This window comes from Pygoscelis adeliae, unplaced genomic scaffold (assembly GCF_000699105.1).
Source record: "Pygoscelis adeliae isolate BGI_AS28 unplaced genomic scaffold, ASM69910v1 Scaffold610, whole genome shotgun sequence".
Taxonomy (NCBI): domain Eukaryota; kingdom Metazoa; phylum Chordata; class Aves; order Sphenisciformes; family Spheniscidae; genus Pygoscelis; species Pygoscelis adeliae.
The window spans coordinates 585,303-599,938 of NW_008824008.1; the positions used below are offsets into that span (position 1 = coordinate 585,303).

At 42.0% G+C, this 14,636-nt stretch overlaps 1 protein-coding gene across 1 annotated transcript in view; it reads left to right on the forward strand.

Moving 5' to 3' along the window:
* Window positions 1-11,261, forward strand: part of ARHGAP24 (Rho GTPase activating protein 24) — a 93,138-nt gene extending 81,877 nt beyond the window's left edge. Inside the window, exons 4-8 of the mRNA XM_009325974.1 lie at window positions 866-998; window positions 3,255-3,328; window positions 4,124-4,245; window positions 7,852-8,920; window positions 10,519-11,261. Coding sequence (XP_009324249.1) covers window positions 866-998; window positions 3,255-3,328; window positions 4,124-4,245; window positions 7,852-8,920; window positions 10,519-10,762 — 1,642 coding nt within the window. The 3' untranslated portion in view covers window positions 10,763-11,261. The remainder of the gene's footprint in view (window positions 1-865; window positions 999-3,254; window positions 3,329-4,123; window positions 4,246-7,851; window positions 8,921-10,518) is intronic.
* The last annotated feature ends 3,375 nt before the right edge of the window (window positions 11,262-14,636 follow it).

A 14,636-nucleotide genomic window follows, 5' to 3' on the forward strand; every position in this document is an offset into this window, starting at 1 on the left:
ACAGTAGACTATCGTGGCCTAAATGAAGTCACACCACCGCTAAGTGCTGATGTGTCAGACATGCTAGAACTTCAGTATGAACTGGAGTCAAAGGCAGCCAAGTGGTATGCCACAATTGATATTGCTAATGCGTTTTTCTCAATCCCTTTGGCAGCAGAGTGCAGGTCACAGTTTGCTTTCACTTGGAGGGGCGGCCAGTACACCTGGAACCGACTGCCCCAGGGGTGGAAATCCAGCACAGCGAGCGGCTATGTGGTGCTTAGTTGCTGACTGAGGTTAAACCACGACACAGGGAAAGAACTGTAATTCAGATGAAGAAGTTTCAACTAAACTCCTGTGGTATATATAGTCTCCTTTAAAACTTGCTTACTTAATACTGATACCAGAGGAGATGGCGATACAGTGGAATTGAGAGATGCTGGGCATGTTTTGGGAGCTGGGTATTATTATTCTCTCTGGTAGGAGAATAATCCCCACTGTGTAAATATAATGACTGGTTTCTGGCTCAGATGAAAATGAAAAGCATTAGTTAAGATGGATTTTGCATGCCTGATGTGAGATGCCTGTCAGTGAGAGCCAGGATCTTCTCAGTACCTGTGCCTGCAAATAGGTCCTTATGTGTAATTATTTATAGTAATAAATCAGCCGAGTCGACAGACTCTTGCTTGCAGGTATCCTAAGTTCTTTGTAGGACAAAAAAAAACCACCAAAAAACTGGATTACAGATATGATCTATAAATGTATATACTGCTGATGAGTAGAATCTGGGGTGACAATGGAAAAGTTAAGTGGCAATTTTTAGCCTGTCAGTCTCACAGCATTATTCTGATTCACAGTAACAACTTCTTGTATTCCAACCCAACAGCAACACAGATGTGCACACGGTGGCATCACTGCTTAAGCTGTACCTAAGGGAACTCCCAGAACCAGTCATACCATATGCAAAATATGAAGATTTTCTCTCCTGTGCCAAAATGCTCAGCAAGGAAGAAGAAACGGTGAGTTGGCAACTTGAGTAAGATGAAATAAAAGGCTGGCATGTTATAACCTGTTCTGATTTTGAGGAAGAGAGAAGCTGGTGATTACCTATCCTAATTTAAGATGTGCATCTATTAATTGAGGCCGTTTTATATGAAAATTGTTGTCACCTAGGTCATTTGGAAGTCCAAATAAAGGCGCATAGCATAACCTTAGCTGTATTTATTGCATGTCACTGAATCCAGTTTAAGTAAACTTAAACCACATTGTGGTCAATAGCTTCCATTTTGCATGGAAGAGACTTACAATTTTGTGGATTATCATCCTGAACTGTAAAAGGAAGGGTCTTTGTAATTGCTGTCTACCTCTTGCCATTAAATCAGGGGTCATTTTCTTCTAAGCGTCAGGATGCCAACTTTTACTGACTTTTGATTGAAGGCCAACGGACTCTATTCATTGACTATCATTGAATCAGAAGGCCTCAAAAAGATGGAAGCAGGCCACTGGAAGCGGGCTACCTTCCAGACTCTTTTAAAACAGCATAACACAGATGAGCAAAATAAGGATTCTGACTAATAATATGTGCCCTGCAGTGGCATGGGCCTACTATATATTAGGCTGAAGACATAAGAAACTAAGTGCTTTTTTTAAATTGTTCTGTGTGCTTATGGGTAATGAGGTCAACCCTGATACTTTCTTTTCAAAGTAAATGCAAATAGGCTCATTCTGTTGATTTCAGTCTACTCTCCTAACTTTCTAAGGTGGTTATTTCTGTTTAATTCCTTTTTGATATTTCAAATCCTGCTAGAACTGGAACCCCTCCTACCTAATCTTTTAATTAATTGAGTTAGGAGGCCCTCTTTTCTAACTGAGACCATCTCCTTTCTGAGCCTTCAGTTGATGACTACCAACAGTAGAGGTGGTAGTTGTTCCCATCTGATGGAACAGGGCGGGGAAGATCTGTGGCAAACTCTCTTCTATGATCATAATCTCTTCCACCCACTGAAATCAGACTGGTTTCTTCGCTGTCCTTTACAGCTTGCTACAAGGTGCAAATTTTTGTCAGCTGCTTGCAAAAGGTGGGAGTGGGCTGTTCAGCTGGTTTAATTTGCGCTGCTCTTTGCATAAGTTATGGTAGGGGATCCTCAGAGCTAAAGTTGCAGCTATTTACTTGTGCATGTTGCATATGTTTCTAACCATTGATAGCTCCAACGTAAAGCCACCTGACTGCTCCGCAGTTAGTCATCATGCAGTTTATACTTGCAGTGATATTCATTTTCAGATTAAATCTTTAGTCATTTTATATTGGCTTAGTCCAATATAAAAGTGTATTTATGTAGTTCCTTTGCAACTATGCCATGAAGCACTTTATTAAATTCATTTTGAAAGCAAGATTCAAATTACAGTGGCCTGTTGGTGCTGGCAGTTTGTGAAAAATCAGAACCATAGGTGATGAGCCACTTCAGTCCTCTTTATGGTGGCTTAGCAGTCCAGCTATAAGACTGTCTGACTAGATTTTCAGTTGTTCTTTGTACATGCAGAAGCTAAAAGTGCAGTCACTGTTAAGGGAGAGAGCTGTGCATCTTGTTTCCTTTCTTAGCCCACAACCAGCAAACTTGTGCACTGTCACAGTCTACCCATCTTGATTTGCATTTGTTTTCGTAACATTGTAACCAAAACCCCACTGATGCTGGCAAAGTACCAAAACCCCATACTGAAAAATAGTCGAAATGCACTCACTGGTTGGCACGGAGCGTAGCCAGCGTCTGTTTCCACAGGGCACAGAAATTAGTGTGTGCTACTCTGCTTGTCCCATTCCCAGGGTGGCCACAAATGGAAATAACTCTTTATTGGTCTGAATCTAGTATGGACCAGAACTGGGTAAAATACCCAAATAGTTTCTCGTATGAAAATGCCAATTAGTTCAAACCAGAACTGTTCCTGGAAGCCTCAGGCTTGCAGCAGGAGGAGGAATGGAGCTACTGGTCAAAAAGAAGAAAGAGTGAAAGAGAGGGAAAGACAGGATGAAACCAAGTTATTTATTTACTTGTTTATTTTTATCCAGAGCTAATCCTTGTTAGCCAAATATAGCTTTCCCCATCCAAAATGGGTTCTACAAGCTGTTCCTGATGGTAACCTGTAGATAGCATTCAACACTGCAGTTTCAGTGATGTGTTTACTGTCTTGTAATTTGAATTGCTGACTTTTTTTGAATCTCTGGTAAAATACTAAGAAACTGTACCTTCTCACTCTTTTTTTTCTTAAACCACTTAAAGGGCCTGAAAGAACTGGTGAAGCAAGTGAAGAGCCTGCCAGCTGTCAATTATAATCTGCTGAAATATATCTGTAGGTAAGTGCTCTTGCAAGAATATCACAATGGTATTTATAACCGTGAGCTGACAGACAAACCCGTCTGAATATGTGCCCTGAAGGAGAAGCATTACTCACAGTCAGAGGATTGGAGAACTTAAGTGAATGCACTAAAAATACAGGTTTGCTGCATGACTAATTACTAATTTGCTCTATCAAGGTGCACAGTTACGACTTTCCTTTCATAAGCAGGCCGCACTCAGCAAGAAATGCAAGAAGGTAGAAGTGAATATATTCTGTCCTCTTTATAGGACCCTGGTTTTCCCATTTCTAACTGTAGTTACTGGCATTGGCAGTGCACTCCTGAAGCATGGTATCCTTGAAAACTGTGTATATCTTACAGTATATAGAACAGTTTCGTGGCTACATCTGAGATCTTAAAAAACGTCTTACACAGTTGCAATTTGTGAACTTACAGAAAGTTCCCAGCATAGAAAAACATTTTTAGAAGAATATAAACTTTTTTAATTGACAGTTTGCATTTTGAGGATATTTTTTGAGCCAAGTAGTTGATTGATGATGCTGAAGAAAGTAACCATCTTCAACAGAGTTATCTTGTAGTCAGTCCAGATTGACATTTAAATTTTGTTATCAATGTATCATTTTGAAGAAAATCTGAAGAAGTTGAGGAAAATCGCCTTGAGCTTTCAAGATGTTCCATGAGGATTTGGAATTGAATACTTGAACTGTGTTAAGAAACCATCACATGCTTTGAGTTTTTTGGGTTTTTTTTTTCCTTTTTACATGTTCCTTAAAGGCCTCTTTCTTCCCACAGATTCCTTGATGAAGTCCAGTCTTATTCAGGCGTAAACAAAATGAGTGTGCAAAATCTGGCTACCGTTTTTGGCCCAAATATCCTTCGCCCCAAAGTGGAAGATCCTCTGACTATCATGGAAGGTGAGCTTACTGTACATAAGTTGTAACAGAAAGAAGGAGTGTCTTTAGCTTTATTAACAGTACATACCAGGCCATGTAGTAGATGCAGTAAGTTCCATGTATCTGTTTTATAGACACAGAATTCTTCAACCTGAATGAACTTCTGGGTTAAATCTTGCAGGTTACTGTAAAAATGACTGAAACATGCAGCATTGCAAACAGACAGCATGAGATTGTGCTGCCCTGGCAACTTCACTAAAAATGTACTTTTTCTCTCAAAACTTGCTGCAAATATGGCATGTTCTTATTCAGCATGTGTGGTTGGAGTGCTGTTAATATTTTACCTGCAGTTCTTAAGAATGAGAAGAAGTTAGTACAGGTTCGTACTGCAGTGACCCATGTAGAATCCCCCACAAGGCAGTGGTATATTACATGCCTTCTTGCACAACAGTAATCACATTGTCAGCTGCATTCTGTTATTTACAGCAATGTCCAGGTATAGCATTTTGCTGTGATTAAGACAAAAATATGGCCATGACAATCTCCTCCTATAATTTCCTCCTAGGCTTAATCTTTGTGACTTTAATTCTCCATAAAGTACATGATGCCTTTTCTCCCTCGAAACACTTTTTTCTTAATATGTAGGATTTACTTACTTTCTCAGAAATTAGGGCTGTACACAGACCCTGCACCGAAAATTTTACCAAAACTCAAAAATGCAGTGTTCATTGTTTATTTGAAAGCCTGTGGATTTACTCTTTTTCTGTGGGTTTGATGCTTTTTCTCTTCCCCAGATACAACAATTCCCCATATACGTTGTTAATTTACTTGTTTTTCTGAAGTCTTATGTTTCCTCCTTCTTCCTTTTAATTCTTAACACAATGAGTATGTTGTTGTGAACAGAAACATGGTGTTTCCAAGTCATGTATGAAAGCAGTGAATACCCAGGGTTAGCTGTCTGAACAGTAGCTCAGACAAGCCAGAAAACCTTCTAATGTGGAAAGGGTTTTTAATCATCATCTTCACTTTAATGTCTGGATTCTCATCGTCACAGAGCATGGTTTGATCATGCGTTTAAGTCAAAAGGGTTTGCAAGAGCAGGTGTGCAGTTTATGTGCATGTTTATTATAACTGTGCATGAGTATCATCAAACCTGTGCAGCTTCAAATACCCTTAAATCTGCACTTGTGGCTTCCCCCTGGTTTCTGTACGTACTTGTCTCAAATGCACTGTGACTATCTGATATGGGGGTGCAGAGATAATCTTCACTGTGTCACTGAAGTCCTAGTTTACACATCTTACATCATCTCCCCATGGTATTTTGAGAGAGAAACACAAGAGTCTTTCCTGCTTTGTTTCCTTCCTCTTCAACTGTCTTGTCATTTCTCTCGCAGGAGTTACGGGTTTTGTGTGTGTGTGTGTGTGCATGCGCGCATGCTGCCTGTCACTTCACTTTCAACCTGTCTCTTTCTTTGTACCTACAGAACTGCCAGACTGACTGGAATAGTAGCTTCTCTTACCCTGACACTTCTGTAGAGCTTAGCAGCCTGGTAGATAACCGCTGTGAACGTTTCTCTTGGTCAGGCAGCAAACTGTGCCTTTTTTTCCATGCTTTTGCATTAATAGTACAAAAAGTACTTCAAATTGTTCATAGATTGGAATTGGAGAGAGATGTCACAGAGCTGATTTATACCACTGAAGTCAATGAGAACAGTATCTCACAGGATGACATTTACTGATGGGATACCATGTATGTTCAGCTCACCCGGGGCAGGGGAGACAAATGGAGATTTGGGATGGGGGGAGAGGAGTTAGCCATTCCTAAATAAAATACTATCTTCTAGTTTTATATTTTTCCAGAACTGGCTGCTGCCTAAAGTTTGTGGGTTGTTTTTTGGGGGTTTTTTTGAAAGTTTGAGCAAGAAAGTTTTGGGTTTTTTTAAACCAGGTGGAAAGGGAAAATAGTATGTTTTTCCACTTCTTGAAAGCAACTCTCCAGCCTGTTTATCAACAGCCCTCGCGCTAAAATGATGGTGGCTGCTGTAGGAAATGTCATGGATACTACAATCATTGAAGGGAAATACATGTATTTTTTAACTTATGAGAAACAGGTTTGATTAAACAGATTTACGACTTCTCTTTAAGCATAACTTTAAGATTTGACATGAGACAATGCTGATTTGCAATTGGGCTATGCATAGTTAAATGTATAAGAACTTTTAACAAAGACTGTACGTCAATTGGTGCTCATGGCCACCCTTCTTCAGTGGTCTTTGATTTTTGGAAGATACAGAGTGCTTTTCTTGCACAATCATGCGAAGTCAAACAGGCAGCTATGGGTAACCATACCTGTATAATGGGGATGAGGAGTTGTCTTTGTTTGGTTCAAGAGAGATTTTCCAGAATTCCAATCATGGGGCAATTTTTTCCTGTCAAACGCAGTGGTAAAAGTTGCCTGAGTACAGTGCAATGTTTTTACTAAAATTCTGCACATAACAGCTAATGTCCTCAGAAGGAATAGAGCTGAATGTGCCATGGGAGTAGCTACGCGAATTTTCCTGCTGCATAGTTCTAATGTATGATTTTGGCTTAGCAAACAAACAAACAAGAACACTAAAAAAAGATGTTGTTGAGTACCCACATTGAATTGGCTCTTAGTAGTTGTATTTTAAAAGGGTGGGGTATAAAAGATCCAGAATATTACAAAGCACTTGATGTGAAACAATATTGCACAGTGGGAAATTACTGATTAGAAGAGCACAGCATGCCTCTGAAAGCTCTCTAGGAGCTTAAAAATGAGGTCGTTATTATAACTACCTTGACCTTGTTCCTGAAATATTCTTAATAATCCTTAATAAGGGTCTGCTTAACGAAATAGAGTTGCATATCTTTATTACCCTAAGTCCAGTTATAAATGCTAGTGTGTAAATTACAGTGCAGCCAAGTGGTGTGCACACCAAGGGGTTGTTCTTCAAGAGGAAAGGTAGCCATTTATTACAGCAAGTAGCAAGCTGTGGTCCTGCTTTAGTTCCGTACTGTGCTATAACGTGGCATAGTTTCCTGGTTGCATATAGTCTCACCACGGAGTGGTTAAAGGCATTCACATTAAATTAATTCTGTCATATTACTACCCTGTTTTGCTCCAAAAGACTAAAACGTCTGTGGTCCAGCAATGCAAATCCTTTGCCTGCCCGTTTGCTGTTAAACTACTAAATACAAGTGCTGTGCCAGAATAAGATTTTGGTTTTAAAAATTATCGCCACATTGAGTTGAGACACATCACCTACAATGATGTTATCCTTTGCTACTCATCTCCTACTGTGGTCTTCCTGGGATGCAGTTACTGTCACGGTAATAGCTTCTTCACAGAAGTTCCTGTTCTTAGGGGGTCTGTGAGGCCTGCTGGCTTGGTTTCATGGAAGGAAGAGGTGGTGCTGATCTGGCCCAGTAGCCAGAAGCACTTCAGGCGTGTTAAACATTCAGGATGTTAAACAGATGGATGCATTGTGTAAATGTTTGTATAAGCTGAATGTTCATTAGGTATTTGTGGAATCTGGTGGATAAAGTGTATTTATGCCCTAAACAAAACAGGCCATTAATGACCATGTGCTTGGTGTCTCCTTTCAGGTACAGTAGTAGTCCAGCAGCTAATGTCAGTGATGATTAGCAAACATGAAGAGCTGTTTCCCAAGGATGCAGACCCTCAGATGGGACCCGAGGTATGCAACAACAACAATGAAATGCCAAAGAAAGCGATTGCAGGGCAGCTACAGAACAAAGAGAACAACAACACCAAGGAGACGGCAGTGAGGCGCTGCTCTTGGGACAAACCTGAGTCTCCCCAAAGGGGAAGCATGGACAATGAGTCTCCGACTGCTCTGCCAGGCAGCAGGACAAATAGCCCCAGGAACAGCATCCAGAAACTAGATGTCACCAGAAGCCCACCACTCATGGTGAAAAAAAATCCTGCTTTTAATAAAGGCAGTGGCATAGTCACCAACGGGTCCTTCAGCAGCTCTGTGGAGGGCCCTGAGAAGAGCCAGACCTTACCAAACTGTACCCTGCAAACCAGGAGAACATCGTCCCTGAAAGGACCAGTGACTAAGATGGGCACACACAGCATGCAGAACGGAGGTGTGCGTATGGGTGTTTCTAGCACAGACGGGCACAGCAACACCCTCAACAGCCGGACCCCAGGCTGGGTGCCCAATGGCTACGTCACATTGAGGGACAACAAGCAGAAGGAATCAGTGAGTGAGTCAGGCCAGCACAACAGACTTTCCACCTATGACAATGTCCATCAGCAGTTCTCTATGGTGAACTCTGATGACAAACAGAGTGTGGACAGTGCCACCTGGTCAACGTCCTCTTGTGAAATATCCCTCCCTGAGCACTCCAACTCCTGTCGTTCATCCACCACTACCTGCCCTGAGCAGGACTTTTATGCAGGTAACTTTGAAGACTCTGTGCTGGATGGACCACCACATGAAGACCTCTCTAACCCAGGTGACTATGACAACAAAAGTGACAGAAGGAGTGTGGGGGGCCACAGCAGCCGAGCCACCAGCAGCAGCGATAACAGTGAAACATTTGTGGCCAACAGTACTAACAATCATAGTGCTTTGCACAGCCTGGTGTCCAGCTTGAAGCAAGAGATGGCCAAGCAAAAACTAGAGTATGAGACAAGGATAAAAAGGTAAGATGGTTTGGCTCTACCATCTGACTGCCTTTTGCAGAGTAAATCCAAGAAGTTTTCCTTCTTGTGACTTGCTAGCAATCTGCTGTCACTGGGTGCTCGCCACCGAGTTTCCCATCTTTCAGTGTTGACATACTCTGACGTTGCTTTTGTGATATAATGATCTAAAGGGGTATGTTTCAGAGCAATTGCTTGCCATGGTTGTGACACACATCAAAAATACTGGCAGCAAAAATAAAGCCAGAACCTTGTGAGTTTCTGTAGAAACTAATTAACAAAATCAGTAGGCTCTCACAATGTTTTCATTAGTTGATGCCTGTTCTCCAGAGACTGAGAAGGGCAACTGGGCATCACCTTTCAGTGAAAGCAGTACCGTGGCTTATTCCACCTGTAGTTTTTGGGACTAGGAAACTGCTGGAACTCCTTTCCAGAGTCCTTGTTCCTCTTGAGACAGTGCTGCGACTGGGAGTTACGTCTGCTCACGGTCCTATCTCCGCACTGCTGTTTTGCCTGAGCCTTTCCTTCACAGCTCGGACCTGTTAAAGAAGGCAAGGGAGAGCTGTGTCTTTGTTGATAGATAGTGCGGACTCTTCTTGCACACAACAAGGTTGCTATGGTGGATGGCCATGATCATCAGTGAATAACCTCAAAGTCTGGGCTTAGCATTAACTAGTGCACACAGCAGTGCAGAGCTGAATGCGCTCTCTTTGTAATAAAGGTTCTTCAGAAAAACTGTTCAGGACTTGTCTTCTGTTCTCACCTGTGTTGCACAGCAACCCTTTGCATTGGTACCTCTGGCACTGCAAGTCATACCTGGAACACAATGTGTTAGAGCTACTGGCAAGAGCAGCTGCCAGCGGAAGTGCAGCATACAGAATATTTTCTGTATACATCACTATTTTCAGTGTAGTATGCAGTGTAGGAGAGCACTTCTTATAACGTTTAATATAGAATCATAGAATCATAGAATAGTTTGGGTTGGAAGGGACCTCTAAAGGTCATCTAGTCCAACCCCCCTGCCATGGGCAGGGACATATGCATGATGACTGTGTGTTTAGTACCACTAGGATTTCTAATGCTTTCCATTGGAAAGCCAGATCTGAAATAGGATCAGTTTTTTAGACAAAAACCATGTTGATTGCTGTTTTTTTTAAATTGTCGATCCATATTTGCAAATAGATACAGCAGATAAATCAGCTGAAGAAAGGAGATTAGCACTGAAACAAAGGCATTCAGGGCATTATTCTGACCTTGTAAGTGACACTAGTGCAACTATAGCAGGAGCTGAGTGTCAACACTTCCAGAAGTAAAAGGAATACTTAGCCTATTCCTGGAGAACTAGATGGAGCTGTTTGCTACTGTGCACCTTGCCAGTGGCTGTTATTAGGCATTTTCTAAATGAGCTACCAAAGAGATTGCCCTGTGAGAATGGTTCATCGATGAAGCCATGGTTTGTAGATACACCTCTCAAAAATTCAGTCTAAGCTTTGTAAATGAAAAGACACATGTAGGAATTTGTTGGTGGTGTGCATTTCTGCTCGAGTGAGTGAGTGAGGAGTGCTGCTCAGGAGCTGCCTGCTTTTATTTTGTTTTTGCAGCTTGGAGCAGAGAAATCTCACCCTGGAAACGGAAATGATGGCCCTGCATGAAGAACTGGATCAAGAGCGGAAGAAGTTCACAATGGTAGAAATCAAAATGCGTAATGCAGAACGGGCCAAGGAAGATGCAGAGAAGAGGAATGATATGTTGCAGAAGGAAATGGAGCAGTTTTTCTCCACTTTTGGAGAACTGACAGTGGAGTCTCGCAGACCAGAAAGAGGCAACACTATCTGGATCCAGTGAGCATTGGAAGTGTAGACTGTGGGACTTTGGGGAAGGGCTTGGGGGTATTATACTGTATCAGGTGGCTGGTCACCTGTCTGAGGCTAGTACTCAACATAATGTTATAAACCCTTGAAGGAAGAAATCGTACAGACATTAACCACTCATATCTACCGTGTGTACTTATCAAGTTATACTCTTTGAATGCTTCATGAGACTACTGTCAAGTGTTACAACTGGATACGTGTATATAAATTTTAAAATAATCACCTTAGAGAGCAAGAAGATGTATCTCAAGAAATATTTTAATGCAAGTCTTGTATTTAAACTGGTAAATTGAAATGTTGTTGCAATCAAGCTTTATATCAAGGCTTTTCTCCCTTGCACTTAACATAATAAGCTATTTTTGGCATTGTGTTACCATCAGCTTATTTTGTATATCAAATGTTTTTTGGTTTTGTTTATTTTTTTTTGTTACCCCTCTTGCTGGGGGGTGAAGATAAACAGATATGTTAAGGTATATGTGCCGATGGTTAACCCTGATTTGCGTCGCTTCTAAAAAGACAGCAGGATGAGAAACAGCAGCATGCTATGAGCAAAATAAAGCAGTACTGATTTAACAGAATTGATGGTCAGGGTAGAAAGTACCAGGGCACCCGTATCATAAAAATCAAATGAGGATATCAAGTCAGCAAAACTGGGGACAATGGCAAAAGCTGCTTGTTTGGGAGCAAATGTGGGTGGCAGAGTAAGAAGTTGGGAGAGGGGAAAGGGGAACTTAAGGGGAAGTCAATCACATGACCAGTGCTTTTTGGGGTACCCTAAAGAAGCCCTGTGCCTGATCACTGCAGCTCAGAGCAGGAATATAAACCAGTTGTTCTGACCATATTTGCATCTGACTCACCTCTGTACTCTGGGTTGAAAGTGAGTCCTTTTTGTAACGCTGGTGAAGGGACACACAGAGGGGATGAACCAGACATCCTAATAGCCTTGTCAGTGTGATGGGTGCTGAAAAAAACCAAAAAAAAATTATGTCCAGAGTAGAAATTACTGGAGCAACTGTGTAACAAATAGCAAATAAGGAAGAAAACACACCAACATATTCACCACCTGTATTTACAGCGTATATTAGCAAGCTATCATACTGTCTGAATGCTTCATGAGATTACTGTCAAGTGTTACAACTGTGAAAGTTCCTAGGCTCTCAGCATCACCAAGGGAACACCTAGAGGGAACAGCCTGGGGCCTAACAGCATGCAGAGTGCCAATGAAAAAGAAACAGCAAAGCCATGCTGTAAATTAATAATTAGTTTGGCATCTTTACATATAGTAAGTATAACTGGTATTTTCTACACCATGTTAAGAATTTTTTGTTTTTAACTTTGCGTTTAGGACTGCAAGCTGTATTATTAGAGAGGGATGTTGAGACGTCTTGGCTTCCCTCTAGTGTCTCTTAAATATATTGCAATTATTTTTTAATTTCAATTGAGAAAGAACGATGAAGGTAGCCTCAAAGAACATTCTTGGTTATAGCATGTATATTAGACAAGTATTAATTAGATGTGGGAGTTATACTGGGAAGCAAACGTGAGGTTTACATTTCAGAGAAATACTAACTTACAATGGAGCATTACACATGGTGCTTGTGGATGCATTATTTGTGTCTGGTGAGGTTCAGAGTCCCCAGTCAGGGCACCTACTGTACTAATTACTGTGAACATGTCTAGTGCACATCCAGCCTGTGTGTAAATCAGAAAAAGTCAGACAGGGAGAGATCAAGGTAATAGGAAAGAGCATGTTTTATATCAGTTAGCAGCAATCACATTGACCCCGCAATGGTGAGAGAAGGAAACAGATTACTATGTTAATTCTGATTTTTAAATTGAGTGAGAGAGACCTTGATATCTGATACGGTAGGCCTCAAAGTCAACTCACAATTTAAGCAGTATCTGACATCTGTTGACATGACAGCAAAGTCTCTGAGATAAGTATTTTCTTAACTGGAATTCATATTTTTACATTAGATGTATACAGTAGTCCCTGCAGCAGTATCCTGAGGTAGAGAAAGTCCTGCTTTCTCACTCAGGGTAAGCCAATTTTCTCATTTTCATAGAATCATAGAGTCACAGAATGGTTTGGGTTGGAAGAGACCTCAAAGATCATCTAGTTCCACCCTGCCCACCATGGGCAGGGACACCTTCCACTAGACCAGGTTGCTCAAAGCCCCATCCAACCTGGCCTTAAACACTTCCAGGAATGGGGCATCCACAACTTCTCTGGGCAACCTGTTCCAGTGCCTCACCACCTTCATAGTGAAGAATTTCTTCCTTATATCTAATCTCCCCTCTTTCAGTTTAAAGCCATCACTCCCTGTCCTATCACTACATGCCCTTGTAAGAAGTCCCTCTCCAGCTTTCTTGTAGGCCCCCTTCAGGTACTGGAAGGCTGCTATCAGGTCTCCCTGGAGCCTTCTCTTCTCCAGGCTGAACAACACCAACTCTCTCAGCCTGTCTTCATAGGAGAGGTGCTCCAGCCCCCTCATCATCTTTGTGGCCTTCCTCTGGACTCGCTCCAACAGGTGCATGTCCTTCTTCTGTTGGGGGCCCCAGAGCTCCAGTACTCCAGGTGGGGTCTCATGAGAGCGAAGTAGATGGGGAGAATCGCCTCCTTCGACCTGCTGGTCATGCTTCTTTTGATGCAGCCCAGGATACGGTTGGCTTTCTGGGCTGCAAACACACATTGCCGGGTCATGCTGAGCTTCTCATCAACCAACACCCCCAAAGTCCTCCTCTGGGCTGCTCTCAATCCATTCTCTGCCCAGCCTGTATTTGTGCTTGGGATTGCCCCGACCCATGTGCAGGACCTTGCACTTGGCCTTGTTGAACTTTATGAGGTTCGCTCTCAAGCCTGTCAAGGTCCCTCTGGATGGCATCCCTTCCCTCCAGTGTGTCGACTGCACCACACAGCTTGGTGGTGTTGGCAAACTTGCTGAGGGTGCACTCAATCCCACTGTCCATGACACAGACAAAGATGTTAAACAGCATCAGTCCCAATACCGACCCCTGAGGGACAGCACTTGCCACTGGTCTCCACTTGGACATCAAGCCGTCAACCACAACTCTTGGAGTGTGATCATCCAGCCAACTCCTTATCCACCGAGCGGTCCATCTGTCAAATCCATGTCTCTCCAATTTAGAGACAAGGATGTCATGCGGGACAGTGTCAAATGCTTTGTACAAGTCCAGGTAGATGACATCAGTTGCTCTTCCCTTATCCACCAACACTGTAACCCCATCATAGAAGGCTACCAAATCTGTTAGGCATGATTTGCCCTTAGTGAAGCCATGTTGGCAATTTTGATTTCCTCTAGCAGTCCCTATGTCATTCAAGCTCTGTTGCTCTCTTAAAATTTGAAGGAATGCACAATTCCTAAGACTAGTTCAAGGACCTCTGTAAATGAGGACCTAAAGTTTAGTCACGCAGGCATGGCAGAAAGTGGCAAGCGAGGCAGTGGGGAAGGTGCTGCTCCAAGGTTATCAGCTGATACAATGGCAAAAATGACAGCTACTTGATAAAATTTTATTTCTGATACTTGTTCAAAATTGACGAGGAATAGGAATTTCATTTCACATCCACACCTGCCTCGAATGCCTTAGGCTATACAATATGCATGGAAGAAGGGAAGGTATTTATAGTCCATGTACTTAGCATTCTGTGTTCAATTTTGATCATATTTGGTCTTCACAGGAACTGACTGGAGGTTTCCAGTGATTTGTATGAGCTGTATGTTTTTCTTACTTGTTTGAACAGGCTTCTTTGTGCACATCTGTTTCTGAACTCAGATTATTTGGTTAGTGATTGCTTTCTGAGGGTTAGCTCTCGGTCTACCTCCAAG